This window comes from Chelonia mydas, chromosome 8 (assembly GCF_015237465.2).
Source record: "Chelonia mydas isolate rCheMyd1 chromosome 8, rCheMyd1.pri.v2, whole genome shotgun sequence".
Lineage (NCBI taxonomy): Eukaryota > Metazoa > Chordata > Testudines > Cheloniidae > Chelonia > Chelonia mydas.
The window spans coordinates 214,849-232,481 of record NC_057854.1 but is presented as its reverse complement, the minus strand read 5'-3'; the positions used below and the strand labels follow the sequence as shown (position 1 = coordinate 232,481).

At 47.1% G+C, this 17,633-nt stretch overlaps 1 protein-coding gene across 6 annotated transcripts in view; it reads left to right on the top strand.

The window, feature by feature from the left end:
• KDM3B (lysine demethylase 3B) overlaps nucleotides 1–17,633 on the top strand; it is a 131,579-nt gene that overhangs the window by 75,967 nt on the left and 37,979 nt on the right. For all 6 annotated transcript variants that reach the window (XM_043521426.1, XM_007064975.4, XM_037906126.2 and 3 more), the window contains 4 exons: nucleotides 6,426–6,640; nucleotides 11,556–11,708; nucleotides 16,632–16,739; nucleotides 17,339–17,466. In XM_043521426.1, the coding sequence (XP_043377361.1) occupies nucleotides 6,426–6,640; nucleotides 11,556–11,708; nucleotides 16,632–16,739; nucleotides 17,339–17,466 (604 nt within the window). The remainder of the gene's footprint in view (nucleotides 1–6,425; nucleotides 6,641–11,555; nucleotides 11,709–16,631; nucleotides 16,740–17,338; nucleotides 17,467–17,633) is intronic.

Here is a 17,633-nt window from a genome sequence, read left to right as displayed (position 1 = left end):
TCAAGGAACAACACGTCCACCGCTTTCCCCTCATCCACAGAGTCAGTTATCTTGTCATAGAAGGCAATTAGATTAGTCAGGCATGACTTGCCCTTGGTGAAACCATGCTGACTGTTCCTGATCACTTTCCTCTCCTCTAAGGGCTTCAGAATTGATTCCTTGAGGACCTGCTCCATGATTTTTTCCAGGGACTGAGGTGAGGTTGACTGGCCTGTAATTCTCAGGATCCTCCTCCTTCCCTTTTTTAAAGATGGGCACTACACATTAGCCTTTTTCCATTCGTCCGGGACTTCCCCTTATCGCCATGAGTTTTCAAAGATAATGGCCAATGGCTCTACAATCACATCCTCCAACTCTCGGATGCAGTGCATCCGGCCCCATGGAGTTGTGCTCGTCCAGCTTTTCTAAATAGTCCCGAAACACTTTTCTCCACAGAGGGCTGGTCACCTCCTCCCCATGCTGTGCTGCTCAGCACAGCAGTCTGGGAGCTGACCTTGTTCGTGAAGACAGAGGCAAAAAAAGTATTGAGTACATTAGCTTTTTCCACATCCTCTGTCACTAGGTTGCCTCCCTCATTCAGTAAGGGGCCCACACTTTCCTTGACTTACTTCTTGTTGCTAACATACCTGAAGAAACCCTTCTTGTTACTCTTAACATCTCTTGCTAGCTGCAACTCTAGGTGTGATTTGGCCTTCCTGATTTCACTCCTGCATCCCCGAGCAATATTTTTATACTCTTCCCTGGTCATTTGTCCAATCTGCCATTTCTTGTAAGCTTCTTTTTCGTGTTCAAGATCAGCAAGGATTTCACTGTTAAGCCAAGCTGGTCGCCTGCCATATTTACTATTCTTTCTACACATCGGGATGGTTTGTCCCTGTAACCTCAATAAGGATTCTTTAAAATACAGCCAGCTGTCCTGGACTCCTTTCCTTCATGCATCCGATGAAGTGAGCTGTAGCTCACGAAAGCTTATGCCCAAATAAATTGGTTAGTCTCTAAGGTGCCACAAGTACTCCTTTTCTTTTTCCCCCCTCATGTTGTTCTCCCAGGGGATCCTGCCCATCAGTTCCTGGAGGGAGTCAAAGTCTGCTTTTCTGAAGTCCAGGGTCCGTATTCTGCTGCTCTCCTTTCTTCCCTGTGTCAGGATCCTGAACTCGACCAACTCATGGTCACTGCCTCCCAGGTTCCCATCCACTTTAGTTTCCCCTACTAATTCTTCCCGGTTTGTGAGCAGCAGGTCAAGAAGAGCTCTGCCCCTAGTTGGTTCCTCCAGCACTTGCATCTGGAAATTGTCCCCTACCCTTTCCAAAAACTTCCTGGATTGTCTGTGCACCGCTATATTGCTCTCCCAGCAGATATCAGGGTGGTTGACGTCTCCCATGAGAACCAGGGCCTGCGATCTAGTCACTTCTGTGAGTTGCTGGTAGAAAGCCTCGTCCACCTCATCCCCCTGGTCTGGTGGTCTATAGCAGATTCCCACCACTACATCACCCTTGTTGCTCACACTTCTAAACTTAATCCAGAGACACTCAGTTTTTCTGCAGTTTCATACTTGAGCTCTGAGCAGTCATACTGCTCCCTTACATACAGTGCAACTCCCCCCACCTTTTCTGCCCTGCCTGTCCTTCCTGAACAGTGTATATCCATCCATGACAGTACTCCAGTCATGTGAGTTATCCCACCAAGTCTCTGTTATTCCAATCACATCATAATTCCTTGCCTTCACCAGGACCTCCAGTTCTCCCTGCTTGTTTCCCAGGCTTCTTGCCTTTGTGTATAGGCACTTGAAATAACTCGCTGATCGTCCCTCTTTCTCAGTATGAGGCAGGAGCCCTCCCCTCTCGCACGCTCCTGCTCGTGCTTCCTCCCCGTATCCCACTTCCCCACCTACCTCAGGGCTTTGGTCTCCTTCCCCCGGTGAACCTAGTTTAAAGCACTCCTCACTAGGTTAGCCAGCCTGCTTGCAAAGATGCTCTTCCCTCTCTTCGTTAGGTGGAGCCCGTCTCTGCCTAGCACTCCTCCTTCTTGCAACACCATTCCATGGTCAAAGAATCCAAAGCCTTCTCTCCGACACCACCTGCGTAGCCATTCGTTGACTGCCACGATTTGACGGTCTCTACCCAGGCCTTTTCTTTCCACGGGGAGGATGGACGAGAAGACCACTTGCGCCTCAAACTCCTTTATTCTTCTTCCCAGAGCCACGTAGTCCACAGTGATCCGCTCAAGGTCATTCCTGGCAGTATCATTGGTGCCCACGTGGAGAAGCAGGAAGGGGGTAGCGATCTGAGGGCTTGATGAGTCTCGGCAGTCTCTTCATCACATCGTGAATCCTAGCTCCTGGCAAGCAGCAGACTTCTCGGTTTTCCCGGTCGGGGCGGCAGATAGATGACTCAGTCCCCCTGAGGAGAGAGTCCCCAACCACCACCATCCACCTCCTTCTCTTGGGAGCGGTGGTCGTGGAACCCCCAACCCCAGGACAGTGCATCTCATGCCTTCCAATTGGCGGAGACTCCTTCTGTTCCCTTCCCTCAGATGTATCATCTAGTCCACTCTCCGTATTAGTACCTGTGGAGAGAACATGAAAACGGTTACTTACCTGTATCTGCGTTGCTGGTACATGGACGCTCCCCTTTCTTCTTCGGGAGGTCACATGCTGCCAAATTTCTTCACCGTCCTCCTGTCCCCGCTGCGCAGCCTGCTCTGAATCTTCAGAACATTGTGCCCGTAGAAGCATATCCTGACGTCTGTCCAGGAAATCTTCAGTTTCTCTTATGCAACGCAGGGTTGATACCTGTTGCTCCAGACCTTGAACCTTCTCTTCCAATATGGAGACCAGCTTGCGCTTTGTACGGACAAAGTCGCTTCTGTCCTCTGGAAGAAAGACAAACATAGCACATCCAGTGCAGGTCACAACAGCTGAACACCCCCCATCCATATTACCTTCCTTCTACGAGCTCACTCAGGAGTTGTAGTAACTACTCAGAGAAGCCGGCAAGATGTAGGCCTCAGCAGGCTCTCCCCAGGCAAACTCCCTCTGTTAGCCGCTCTGCTGTTAGCTGCTCAGCTGGTTCACAGCTGACTGGCTTTTATACAGTCAGGCCCACTCAAGGCTCACCTGGAACAAAGCACTCCCAATTCACACTTTTCAAACCACCAATCAAGCACACTCCATGCTGATAAGGCCTCAACAGGAGTATTGTGTCCAGTTCTGGATGCAACGTTTCAGGAAAGATGTGGACAAATTAGAGTCCAGAGAAGAGCAACAAAAATGATTAAAGGTTGAGAAAACATGACCTATGAAGGAAGATTTGAAAAAAAAAAATGGGTTTGTTTAGTCTGAAGAAGAGAAGACTGAGAGGGGGACGTAACAGTTTTCAAGTCCATAAAAGGTTGTTACAAGGAGGAGAGAGAAAAATTCTTCTCTTTAACGTCTGAGGATAGGACAAGAAGCAATGGGCTTATATTGCAGTAAGGGTAGTTTAGGTTGGACATTAGGAAAAACTTCCTATCAGGGTGGGTAAGCTCTGGAATAAAAGTGCCCAGAGAGGTTGTGGAATCTCCATCATTGGAGATTTTTAAGAGCAGGTTAGACAAACATCTGTCAGGGATGGTCTAGATAATACTTATTCCTGCCATGAGTGCAGGGGACTGGACTAGACCTCTCAAGATTCCTTCCAGTCCTATGACTCTATCTTGAACAACAGTTAAGGAAGGTTAGAACATAAGAATGGCCATACTGGGTCAGACCAAAGGTCCATTCAGCCCAGTATCCTGTCTACCGACCAGTGGCCAATTCCAGGTGCCCCAGAGGGAGTGAACTTAACAGGTAGTGATCAAGTGATCTCTCTCCTGCCATTCATCTCCACCCTCTGACGAACAGAGGCTAGGGACACCATTCCTTACCCACTCTGGCTAATAGCCATTAATGGACTTAACCTCCATTTATCCAGAATTTATCCAGTTCTCTTTAGTTAGTAACCATTTTGGTTTGGTTTGTTTTTGTTGGGGGGATGGTTGGGGGAGAGGTGGTGCTTTGTCTCTCCCTTCATTGGTTTTAAAACTAAATTGGTACAAGGGTGAGAAGTTAGATTGACACTCTGGAGAAATAAGCTCTCCTCTTAGAGAGTACAGCAGAAGTTCAAGCTTCCTTGATATAATGTGGTCCCCCTGCCAGATGTACGTCAACTTTGATCTGGGGGGCTTCCTCTGTGACTGAAGAGTATAGAATCATAGAATATCAGGGTTGGAAGGGACCTCAGAAGGTCATCTAGTCCAACCCCCTGCTCGAAGCAGGACCAAGTCCCAGTTAAATCATCCCAGCCAGGGCTTTGTCAAGCCTGACCTTAAAAACCTCTAAGGAAGGAGATTCTACCACCTCCCTAGGTAACGCATTCCAGTGTTTCACCACCCTCTTAGTGAAAAAGTTTTTCCTAATATCCAATCTAAACCTCCCCCACTGCAACTTGAGACCATTACTCCTCGTTCTGTCATCTGCTACCACTGAGAACAGTCTAGATCCATCCTCTTTGGAACCCCCTTTCAGGTAGTTGAAAGCAGCTATCAAATCCCCCCTCATTCTTCTCTTCTGTAGACTAAACAATCCCAGCTCCCTCAGCCTCTCCTCATAAGTCATGTGTTCTAGACCCCTAATCATTTTTGTTGCCCTTCGCTGGACTCTCTCCAATTTATCCACATCCTTCTTGTAGTGTGGGGCCCAAAACTGGACACAGTACTCCAGATGAGGCCTCATGAATGTCGAATAGAGGGGAACGATCACGTCCCTCGATCTGCTCGCTATGCCCCTACTTATACATCCCAAAATGCCATTGGCCTTCTTGGCAACAAGGGCACACTGCTGACTCATATCCAGCTTCTCGTCCACTGTCACCCCTAGGTCCTTTTCCGCAGAACTGCTGCCTAGCCATTCGGTCCCTAGTCTGTAGCGGTGCATTGGATTCTTCCGTCCTAAGTGCAGGACCCTGCACTTATCCTTATTGAACCTCATCAGATTTCTTTTGGCCCAATCCTCCAATTTGTCTAGGTCCTTCTGTGTCCTATCCCTCCCCTCCAGCGTATCTACCACTCCTCCCAGTTTAGTATCATCCGCAAATTTGCTGAGAGTGCAATCCACACCATCCTCCAGATCATTTATGAAGATATTGAACAAAACCGGCCCCAGGACCGACCCCTGGGGCACTCCACTTGACACCGGCTGCCAACTAGACATGGAGCCATTGATCACTACCCGTTGAGCCCGACAATCTAGCCAGCTTTCTACCCACCTTATAGTGCATTCATCCAGCCCATACTTCCTTAACTTGCTGACAAGAATACTGTGGGAGACCGTGTCAAAAGCTTTGCTAAAGTCAAGAAACAATACATCCACTGCTTTCCCTTCATCCACAGAACCAGTAATCTCATCATAAAAGGCGATTAGATTAGTCAGGCATGACCTTCCCTTGGTGAATCCATGCTGGCTGTTCCTGATCACTTTCCTCTCATGCAAGTGCTTCAGGATTGATTCTTTGAGGACCTGTAGTTCTTCCTCTGACAACTGGCACTGGTTTTTGCTGAGACTGGTGGCATGTATGGTGGATATTTTGCATGTCCATTATAAGCCAGCCTGAGATCAGTTCTAACATGTCAGCCATTGAAACAGTTGTCAAGTTACATCAACTTTGTCCCTGGGGACCACATTTTTAAAGATATTTAGGCATAGCTGCACTCAGCGTTGCAATGCTGAAGTCTCGTTTTTCTAAAAAGGGATTTAGGCTTTTAGGAGCTGAAATCCTATTGATAATGCCTAAATCCTGTTAGAAAATGAGACTTAGGCTTCTAAGTCAGTTAGGCATTGTAACGTTGAGTGCAGCAACACCTAAATACCTTTACAAATCTGGGCCTAACAGTGTAGGCTAACTTTGAGTTAGTAGGGAAAGGCTCTGTATCCTATTCCCAATTCCTGATTTTTTTTTTATTTTTTTTTTTTCCCCCCCTGTTCCCCTACAGTATTTTTTCAGAATCTAGGAAATAACTTGTGTTAAGAGTCACAATGGAGAACAGTGCACAGGACTTTAGATACTGTCACCTACCAGACCAGATAAATCCAGATGACTTTTATCACCGTGATCCCTTGACACTTTTCAGTACTGTTTATTTCCCAAACCTGAATCATTTTCCTTATGTAGAGCTCCCCATCACCACTTGCTTGTAAAGGATGGATCCATTTCCTATTAGCTGTCTACTGCCATTACCTTCACATAACCTGCTGTGCCTTTCTGGGTATAGATATGAATTGCACTGGTTGAAGAGTATAGGTGGAAACCTTTCTTCTCCTTTCTGGGTGCATGTTGTGACTTGGATGGCTGCAGAAGGTAGATAGCAACCATTGTGCTCCTTGTTGACTAGCTTATACTGTTTTGTTTCAGACTGATATTTACTCGGAAAGGTATCCTACGAGTTGAGGGATTCTTAAATCCCCAGCAGAGTGACCCTGATGCCATGAGCCTGTGGATTCCGTCATCTTCCCCTGCGGAGGGTATTGACCTGGAGACCTCTAAATATATCCTGGCCAATGTTGGGGACCAGTTCTGCCAACTTGTTATGTCTGAGAAGGAGGCAATGATGATGGTGGAGCCACACCGTAAGCTATTGGTTTTACTCCTTTTAGTAATGTCTGTACAGTACAGTGGAATGGGACTGAAGTAGGGCTGTCAAGCGATTAAACATAATAGAATACCATTTATTTAAATATTTTGGGATGTTTTCTACATTTTCAAATCTATTGATTTCAATTAAACACACAATACAAAGTGTACAGTGCTCACTTCATATTTATTTTTTATATGTATTTGCACTGTAAAAAAACAAAAAAATAGTATTTTTCAATTAATCTAATATAAGTCCTGTAGGGCAATCTCTTTATCATGAAAGTTGAACTTACAAATGTAGAATTATGTACAAAAAGCTGCATTCAAAAATAAAATAATGCAAAACTTTAGAGCCTGTAAGTCCCCTCAGTCCTACTTCTTGTTCGGCCAATCGCTCAGACAAACAGGTTTGTTTACATTTGAAGAAGATAATGCTGCCTGCTTCTTGTTTACATTGTCACCTGAAAGTGAGAACAGGCATTCTCATGGCACTGTTGTAACTGGCGTTGCAAGATATTTACGTGCCAGAAGTGCTAAAGATTCCTGTGTCCCTTCGTGTGTCAACCACCATTCCAGGGGACGTGTTCTGCTGTGACAGGTTCTGCTCAATAACAGTCCAAAGCAGTGCAGACTGACGCATGTTCATTTTCATTATCTGAGTCAGATGCCACCAGCAGAAAGTTCATTTTCTTTTTTGGTGGTTCGGGTTCTGTAACTTCCGCATTGGAGTGTTACTCTTTTAAGACTTCTGAAAGTATGCACCACACCTTGTCCTTCCCAGATTTTGGAAGGCACTTCAGATTCTTAAACCTTGGGTCGGGTGCTGAGCTATCTTTAGAAATCTCACATTGGTATCTTCTTTGCATTTTGTGAAATCTGCCGTGAAAGTGTTCTTAAAACAAATGTGCTGGGTCATCATCCAAGACTGCTGTAACATGAAATATATGGCAGACTTCAGGTAAAGCAGCAGGAGGCATACAATTTCCCCCCCCAAGAAATTCAGTCACAAATTTAATTAATGCATTATTTTTTTAACAAGCGTCATCAGCATGGAAGCATGTCCTCTGGAATGGTGGCCAAAGCATGAAGGACCGTAAGAATGTTTAGCATATCTGGCACATAAATACCTTGCAATGCCGGCTACAAAACTGCATGCAAATGCCTGTTCTCACTTTCTGGTGACACTGTAAATAAGAAAAAGGCAGCATTATCTCCTGGAAATGTAAAAAAACTTGTTTGTCTTAGCGATTGGCTGAAAACGAAGTAGGACTGAGTGGTCTTTTAGGCTCTGAAGTTTTACATTATTTTGTTTTTGAGTGCAGTTATGTAAAAAAAACAACCAAACAAAAAAAAACCCCTACAATGGTAAGTTGCACTTTCACGACAGAGATTGCGCTACAGTAATTGTATAGGTGAATTGAAAAATTCTGTTTCTTTTGTTTATCATTTCTCCAGTGCAAATTTGTAATAAATAATATATATTGTATTCTATGTTGTAATTGAAATCAGTGTATATGAAAATGTAGAAAATCATCAAAAATATTTATTAAATTCCAATTGGTATTCTATTTAACAGTGCAATGAAAACTGTGGTTAATCACAGTTAATTTTTTTAATGGTGATTAATTTTTTTGAGTTAATCACATGAGTTAACTGCAATTAATCGACAGCCCTAGACTGAAGGAATACATTTTGATCCTTGTAACACTTCTGCTTTCCTTTTTCCAAAGAGGAGGTTGTGTTTCTTCCTCTAGAGTGTGTGAGAAACTGAGACTATCTTCAGAGAGTTTCCTCTTCTGTCAGAACAGTTTGTCCTGTGAAAGAACAAATAAGTTGCCAGAAACTGTTAATTCCATATTAAATAAGGAAATGCAAAAATTATTTCCCTTCAGCAACTGACTGACCCAAGACCCTGAGAAAATGAAATGAATGTAATCTACTGTTCACATAGGCAGCTCTACTTTGGGATGGAGTAAGACTTTGGGCCACTGATCATGGATGCGTGTGCTATTTATTGCAATTTCTTAATGGCAGAACTTCTTGAATCCACTGCTGACTGCCTGTATGACCAAAATTCACTCCTTTGCACCACACTAACCATAGTACAGCCCTCATCTCACCCCATCTTGCCTCTGAAGTGCTCCAAGAAAAAGCTGAGCTTTAGTGTGTTGGGAGGCTAATGGTTCTGGGTTTGGTGGTCTGGGATGTCTGTGTGTTTGCCAAATTGCACATCTCTAGTTGTAAACTTTCAACTGCATGTGCTCAGAATAGATTTGTCAAACCTTCATCAAAACCAATTAATTTCAAGCATAGCAAAATCGCAAAGTTCCTAATAAGCTCTGTTCAGGGGTTCAGCATCCAAATGTTAAGATGCTTTGATTCAACCCTGTCAGAATGTACTTAAACACTTTTTCCTCTGCATTAAGAAAGAAAGTGTAACTTTCCTTAACTCAGATGGTTCAAAATTTTCTTCACACTTACAAAATCAACTTTACCTTTTGGCAGAAAACATGAACAGAAAGCCTTCCTGTTAAAGAAATTTTTTTCAAGAAATTGCATATGTGAAAAACGGGAAACAGTATTTTTGTAATTAAATATATTTTCTGTTTAAGAGTTAGTAAGAACCAGTGGGTTTTCTCTGACTTTACAACTCTTTTACATAATTTTTCAGCATGGATGTTGTGAATGTTACCTAGATTTAAATTGTTCCAATTTTGAAAAAGGCAAACTAAATTCTTTGACAAACCTACCAACATTTACAAACTGTAATCCTACAGATTTTAGTTTATATTTACATGAATTCAGATAAATACTCATGAATCTTGATACATATTAGCAGTTTCACACCCATGCCCGCCTTATATGCCTATTGTATGTGCTCCCCAGATACAGTTAATTCTTTAGTCACCCATCCACTGGTTCCGTATGCACGCACACCCCCAGACCTGCTAATTCTATGGCTTTTCCACATAGACACCTCTAGTTTGTGGGGAAATCTCTGCCGATTGGCTGCCTTTCCCCTACCACAGGGTCCTAGTGCCCCCCCATCTCCACTGCCAGGGCAGACTGACTGAGCCTGCCCTTCCCCCTCCGACCCTTCGCTTTTCCGGCGGGACCCTCCACCAGCACAGGGGGCCCCCTGCCCTCAGTCACTGCTCCTGCCCCATGCTGGGCAAGGAGGCAGCCCCATCCCTCACCCCCCGTGAGGCTACAGTCAGGGGCAACAGCAGGGGAGGAGGTGCACGCAGCACCCACCACGGGGGAGGCGAGGGAGATTCATGGACCTGAGAGGTTTCCTAGGAGTACATGCAGTGACAGTGGTGGGGGTGAGTGTGCTGCTGGGGGAGCAGGAAAGGGGGGCTCCTCCCTCAGAGCTCGCTGCTGCTGGCAGGGAAAGGGCTGGGGGGAGTCCTCTCCAGCCCCTGTCCCGGAGCAGTCTGCCTGTACCCCCAAACTCATCCCCAGCCCTGCCCCACCCCAGAGCCCACAGTCCCAGCCAGATCTTTCACCACCCCACCACACCCTCAATTCTCTGCCCGAGCCCCCTCCAACACCACAAACCCCTCATCTCCAGTCCCAGCCAGGGCCCTCATCCCCTTGCACCCCAACCCTCTGCCCCTGAGTGTCTCTAACCCCTCACCCCCCACATTCCTACTCTCACCCTGAGCCCCTCCGACACCCCAAACCCCTCATTCCCAGCCCCAGACAAAGCCCTCACCCCCTACACCCCTACTCTTGCCCTGAGCCCCTTCCATACCCCAAACCCCCCATCTGCAGCCTCACCCCACAGCCCTCACCCCTGCACCCCCTCCCATCCCCAAACTCCCTCCCAGAGCCTGCACCCCAATCCCCTGCCCCAGCCTAGGGCCTGCACCCCAAACTCCCTCCCAGAGCAGGTGAGGGGTGGAGTTGGGGCGGGTTCTGGGCACCACCAGAATTTCTACAAACCTGTCACCTCTGTTGGTGAAGTACTCATTCTGTTAATACCTAACAGACTCTCAGATCAACTCCCCACCTTTCTCTGGATCTTCCTGCCTCCGCTTTCAGTAGCAACAATGAAGAGAGTGAAAATACTGCTGCCTCTTGTCTCATTAGAGAAATTGTTGCTTAACCAGTGAGGTCCCAGTCAGTGGGTAAGGTTCCTGGAGCGCTTTCCCCCCCCCCCCCCATAGACTGGGCTATGCTAGATCCAGCTCTGCCAGCGCAAGGAGAAGATCCGTTCCTTGGTGATATAGGGGTTTAACCCATTACATGCGTATATGCAGAGGATGGCCATAGAGGAAAGGGGAAAAGTAGCCAATTGGAGGGAATATTCCCTACAGATCTGTCAGTCTGAAAACCCAGGAAGCTGGTAGGTCTATGATAAATTACTAAAATCATACGCTTGTCATCTATAGAGGGCTTTAAAACTTTATTTATAGATAGTAATTAATATAAGGTTTTCTAGTTTCACAGAAGTTTCTGTAAGTTCTCTTATATCTTTTGCTGAAACTCTGTGTGAATCACACAAAATACCCCTATGCTTCTTACAGCTCTTGGAGGCTTGGTTTTTTCCCCTTTTCCAATGGTAGAAATAAGTGTCACAAGATCAGTACTGCAGATGTCTATCTGATGTCAAACTGTTCTCTCCCAAACTCCCCTCAGGAAGTCTTGTCTCAATGAATGGTTCTGTCTGCGGTGCTTCTAAGATATTTCCAAATTCACTTGGGAGAAATGGAATTAAAGCACTGTATTTGAAGCTTTTGCTGCCCGCAGGTCTCTTTCAGTACTCCCAAATAGCTTTTGCATAGAGACATACTCCAGTGAAGACTGTCCTGTGCTTGAAGATAGCAAGTGGGGTTACGCACTGGGCTGTACAGTCCATTAGCCAAGCGTTCATTCTTGAAATGTTCCTCCTTTTCTTTGTAGAGAAAGTAGCTTGGAAGCGAGCTGTCCGTGGTGTGAGGGAGATGTGCGATGTATGTGAGACAACCCTCTTTAATATTCATTGGGTTTGTCGCAAATGTGGTTTTGGAGTCTGTCTAGACTGTTATCGGCTGAGGAAGAACCGTCCACGTAGCGGTGAGTACCAGATTTGTCCACACCCCTTTAACTGGCTAGTTTCCAGGTGGTAAACTCCTGAGAACTAGCTGGAGTTTTTAAGGGTGAGTTAGGGATTACTGATGTGAGAGGTTGGAGGGGTTTGACAGAGTGGGGGAGGTTTTTTCTGTTCTGTTCTGCCTTGTACTGCCCTGTTGTCACCCTGTCTTCCCTGTTCTTCAAGTGCTTGCTCATGTTGATTCCAAGCAGGTGTGCATGCACTGCGTGCACAGTCGTTGGAAGGTTTTTCCCCTAGTGGTACCTGTTGGGTCGGGTGTGGAGACTCCTGGAATCGAGCCTTCATGGCGGTGTATATAGGTCCTTGCCGACCCACCGCCTCTTCAGTTCCTTACTGACAGTGACAGTCGGAGCTGCGTGTCTCTCTTGCCTTGGCAAGCATTTTCCCTAGTGATCTGACTTCAGATTATCCTGTAGTTAAGTAGTAGTTAGTTAAGTAGAAGTGGGGGGCTTCCCCCCCTTGGGCTCCAGGAGCATGCTTCAATCCCAAGGGTTTAAGCCGTGCCGCACCTGCCACAAGCCCATGCCAACAGGGGACCCCACTAAGTGCCCTAAGTGTCTTGGGGAGGCACATCAGATCAGATCACTGCAATATGTGCAAAGGGTTCCACCCAAGAACAAGAAGGAAAGGTACTTCAGGCTCTAAGAACTCCTTACGGAGGCAGCTCTCCGTCCCCAGCCGGCTCTGGGCCAGCAGGAGACTGCACTGAGCACCTCCTTGTGGAGCGCTCTGGCCTCCGTTAAAGAAACAGCACCGAGGAAGGACTCTAGGCATAGAGACCCTCAGCACTGTCACTGCCCAATGCTGAAGCCCGCGGAGGCAACACAGCACCACTTGGGCTCACTGGTGCCACATAAGCGGCACAAGAAGACCGATAGAGGGCGCTCGCCCATGGTGACAGCAGCTGGGTCTAACAGCACCACTGGTGTGTGTCCCGTGCAGGGGCATCTGGTGCCGGTCTCACAGGAGCCAGCACTATTGACTTTGGGCCTGCAAAGGAGTCCGGCGAGTCCGATGCTTTTGGTTTCTCCTGCTAGAGTGTGCCATGTGGAGGAGCTGGAGCTCCCTTTCACGCCGGACACATTTGAGGCAGCCAGGGGCTTGATTGCCGTGACGGCTCCACAGTCCTCCAGCACTGCAAGGTGCAGCGATGATGAGGCACCGCTTGCCTTCTCTGCTTGGCACCGCCATGGTCTCCGCACTCAGGTTCCTCATCGTTGGACTCGGAGGTGGATTCCTACTATGCTAGGTGCAGTCGGCACCGATCGGCGCGGCGCCGCCACAGGCAGCAGGTGGGGATGGTGGTGTGGCAGGCGCAGTGGCACCGTGGCTGCGCAATGGTCATACCACCAGACCCAGGGCACTTTACTCCAGGGACTCACAGTCTGTAATTTCAGAAGGATGCGCCCCTATACCACCTCTGCACTGTCCCTCACCTCAAGGCAACGAGTCCTCTCTTTCCATGGTGCAGAGCCCCGTCCGGGTCCTGGCTCCACCATGGGCACCAAGGCCATTGTCGGTGCCGAACAGCATGGCACTGAGCAGGATGCATCCAGAGGGGCAAGAGGGCCTGGTACCATCTAGGACTTAGTCATCATCCTCGCCGGATGAGATGGTGGCGGGTCTTCGTCCTCTGGGCTGTCCCCCATTGATAATACAGCGCACCAGGAACTGTTGCGCAGGGTCACCCATAACATGGGGCTACAGGCCGAGGAGGTGGTCGAGTCTGAGGTCCCCATGGTGGACACACTAACCCCTGAAGAGCCATCAAGAGTGGCACTGCCACTCATTAAAACGATTCAAGCCACTACGAATACTTTGTGGCAGACTCTTGCCTCATTCCCCTCACAGCTGAGGGGGTGGAGAGGAAGTGATGCCGATGCCCCCTTCGCACCATTCTTGACCGCCGCATTGGAGCAACAGCTGATGGCACCGGCAACACTGGGCTTGGTGCGCGAAGTGTACTTGGAGGTCGGGGTAGAGGAGCAAGTGTCCACCCCAAAACCCCCTTCCCTTGGGGCCTCCCCCGGTGGTCCAGTCCTCAGCCTCATCCCCAGACAAGGTGGTGGCGGGGCCCTTGAGTGCCAGCCTGCCAGAGGACTTCAGAGAGCACCAGGCCCTGCTTCGATGGATGGCTGAGAAGTGATGGGCCTGGAGGTACAGGAGATGGCCGAACAGGCAGACACCCTGTTCAGCGTGCTCTCAGCATCTACTCCTGCCCGTGTTGCAGGTGCATGATGGGGGTCTTAAAAATAGCCAAGGCCCTCTGGCAAACCCCATCATCCATGCCTCCCAGCCAAGGGGTTCGAATACTTGTAAACCCACCCGCCTCCAGGCTCACTGGTCCTCTCTGCGGCCAAAGAGAAGGACAAACGGGCACACTAGTTCAACCCCCAAAAATAGAGGCCAACAGACTGGACCTTTTGGGGAGGAAAATTTATTCCACAGCCAGCCTTCAGTTCCGGGTGGCAAACTACAAGGCTTTTTTGGGCAGATACAACTTGGGACTCCCTCCATAAGTTCAAGGAGTCCTTGGCCCAGGAGTTTGGTACCCTGGTGGAGGAGGGTACTGCAGCAGTGAGGTGCTGACTTGCTGGCTAGGGTGGTTGCATCGGTGGTGGTCATGAGGTGCAGCTCCTGGCTTCCGACTGCTGGCCTGTTGCGGGAAATGCCGGTCTCAAGTCAAGATCTTCCATTTGATGAGAATGGTCTCTTTGCACAGCAGACTGATGCAAGGCTGCATGGCCTAAAGGACACTCTGGCCACCCTTCGCTCTGTGGGTCTGCATATGCCACAATTGGCGAGGAAGCTGTTCCGGCTGCCGCCAAGGCCTTGGCTGCCTGGACAGGTGTCTGCAAGGAGAAGGGATAGAGACATGAGCTTTAGTCATCATCACCCTTCCTCCTCCCACTCACCCATGCACCCTAGCCTGGCAAAGCATCCTGGGGGCCAGAAGCACTCATTTTGAAGGTGTTCTCGAGGTGCGTCCCATTCAGCTCCCCAGATCCACCTTGTTCTTTCATCAGTGTCTGTCCCTACCATTCGGTCTGGTTGTAGGTCACTTCGGATCACTGGGTGCTAGAGACAGTATCCCAGGGTTACACCCTGCAATTCTCGGCTGCCCCTTCCTTGTTCCTCTTCAGTGATCCTTCTCACAAGCAGCTTCTCGTTCAAGAGGTCGGGAGCCTCCTGCAGCTGGGGGCAATGGAGGGAGTCCCTCGGGACATGAAAGGAAAAGGGTTCTACTCCTGCTACTGGTATGCCGCCCTCGACTTGAAGGATGATTATTTCCATATTTCAAAGTCAGACTTTTCCTTCGTTTCATAGTGAGTGGACACCATTTCCAATTCATGGCATTGCCCTTTACCCTTTCATCACCCCCAATGGTGTTCATAAAATGTATAGCACCAGTGGCTGCTTACCTGAGGTATCGAGGGGTCCAGGTCTTCCTGTATCTCGATGATTGTATCATCAAGGGCAGGTCTTGGGAACAAGTGCAGAGGAGCCTCAAACTTTGCCACCGCACTGTTTACCCCTTTCTCCAGATCATTTATGAATAAGTTGAATACGATTGGTCCTAGGACTGACCCTTGGGGAACGCCACTAGTTACCCCTCTCCATTCTGAAAATTTACCATTTATTCCTTCCCTTTGTTCCCTGTCTTTTAACCAGTTCTCAGTCCATGAAAGGATCTTCCCTCTTATCCCATGACAACTTAATTTACATAAGAGCCTTTGGTGAGGGACCTTGTCAAAGGCTTTCTGGAAATCTAAGTACACTGTGTCCACTGGATCCCCCACATGTTTGTTTGACCCCCTCAAAGAACTCTAATAGATTAGTAAGACATGATCTCCCTTTACAGAAACCATGTTGACTTTTGTGCAACAATTTATGCTTCTCTGCGTGTCTGATAATTTTATTCTTTACTATTGTTTCAACTAATTTGCCCAGTACTGACATTAGACTTACCAGTCTGTAATTGCCATGTTCACCGCTAGAGCCCTTCTTAAATATTGGCGTTACATTAACTATCTTCCAGTCATTGAGTACAGTACCTGATTTAAAGGACACGTTAAAAACCATAGTTAATAGTTCTGCAATTTTCACATTTGAGTTCTTTCAGAACTCTTGGGTGAATGCCATCTGGTCCCGGTGACTTGTTACTGTTAAGTTTCTCAATTAATTCCAAATTAATTGCACTTCTATCTGTGACAATTCCTCAGATTTGTCACCTACAAACGATGGCTCAGGTTTGGGAATCTCCCGAACATCCTCAGCCATGAAGACTGAAGAAAAGAATTCATTTAGTTTCTCTGCAATGACTTTCTCGTCTTTAAGTGCTCCTCTTGTAACTCGATCGTCCAGGGGCCCCACTGGTTGTTTAGCAGGCTTCCTGCTTCTGATGTACTTAAAAAATATTTTGTTGTTTTTGTTGTTTTTTTAATTACCTTTTGAGTTTTTGCTAGCTGTCCTTTAAACTCCTTTTTGACTTTTCTTATTACATTTTTACATTTAATTTAATTAAATACATTTAACATTCAGGTCTTGTGTTACAGCAGCACAGCTACGGTGCTGTGGCAATGCTCTTGTAGTGCAGATGCTTTCTATAGTTACGGGAGGGGGTTTTCTGTCACTGTGGTAGCTAGGTTGATGGAAGCATTCTTTTGTCAACCTAGGTGCGCCTACACCACAGGTTAGGTTAGCATAGCTATGGCAAATGCACCCCCTGAGCAGTGTAGTTATGTCTATCTAAATTTTAAGTGTAAATCAGGCCTAACTTGAGCTAACTGTTGCAGTGAAGAAATACGTACAGAAACAGCCTGCTGCACTGTAAAGCCTGAGTGACTTTTGCAAGGTAGTAAATGATCTGGTTCTGTCCATTTCAGAGACAGAGGAGATTGGTGATGAGGAGGTTTTCTCATGGTTGAAGTGTGCAAAGGGGCAGTCCCATGAACCGGAGAATCTTATGCCAACACAGATCATCCCTGGAACAGGTAATACTTGAACTCCTTCCTTCTGGTTTCTAGATATCTTCTTCCCTATTTTGGGAAGCAGGAGAGGAGGCAGTGATAGTTTTGTTTTCTAGTTGTCTCCTTATTTGGGAAGGATCAGGGAGGAGGTAATATGGGGGAGGGGGGAAGACATTCTCTTGGAGGAAGGCGTGGAGAAAAAGACGAAAATAGTGCAGATGAGAATGAGTTGCTAGTACAAAGTGATAAAACATATCCAGTGTGCTACTCCTAAGATTTGCAGATACAAAGCACGTGACTCTTGTTTTCATTTTCAGAAGTCTTTTCAAAAGATATGAACCAAATGTAGTTTAATTTATGGGGAAGGTACTAGTGCTCTTGTCCTCTGAAGGAAAATATAAGTATTCAGTGTTATAGTGGCATTTCTGACTGGGTTTTGAAAGCCAGTCCTATGTGAGCATAGTTATGCAGCACTCTCTGGTTAACACATGTATTTTGATCATGAAGCCTTAAAATTAAGGATTCTTGTGACTAGGCGGAAAAATTGGTCCTGAAGTTCAGTCAAGGCCTCACTTCATAGTTTTTATGAGCATATGTACGAAAACTTGTAACTTTCTTTCTAGCTCTTTACAATATAGGAGACATGGTACATGCAGCCAGAGGCAAATGGGGAATTAAAGCCAACTGTCCATGTATTAACCGGCAGAACAAATCTGTGTTGAGACCTGCTGTCACAAATGGGATGTCACAGGTACGTGAGCTGGGAATCCATGGATAGAATTCCTGTGCTTGACCTTTGTGGACACTGGATATTGCATTCATAGATTTTAAGGCCAAAAGGGAGGGGCCATTAGAACATTTAGTCTGACCTCTGTATAACATGGCGCTTAGAATCTCAGCAGTTTCTGCTGGGTGCCT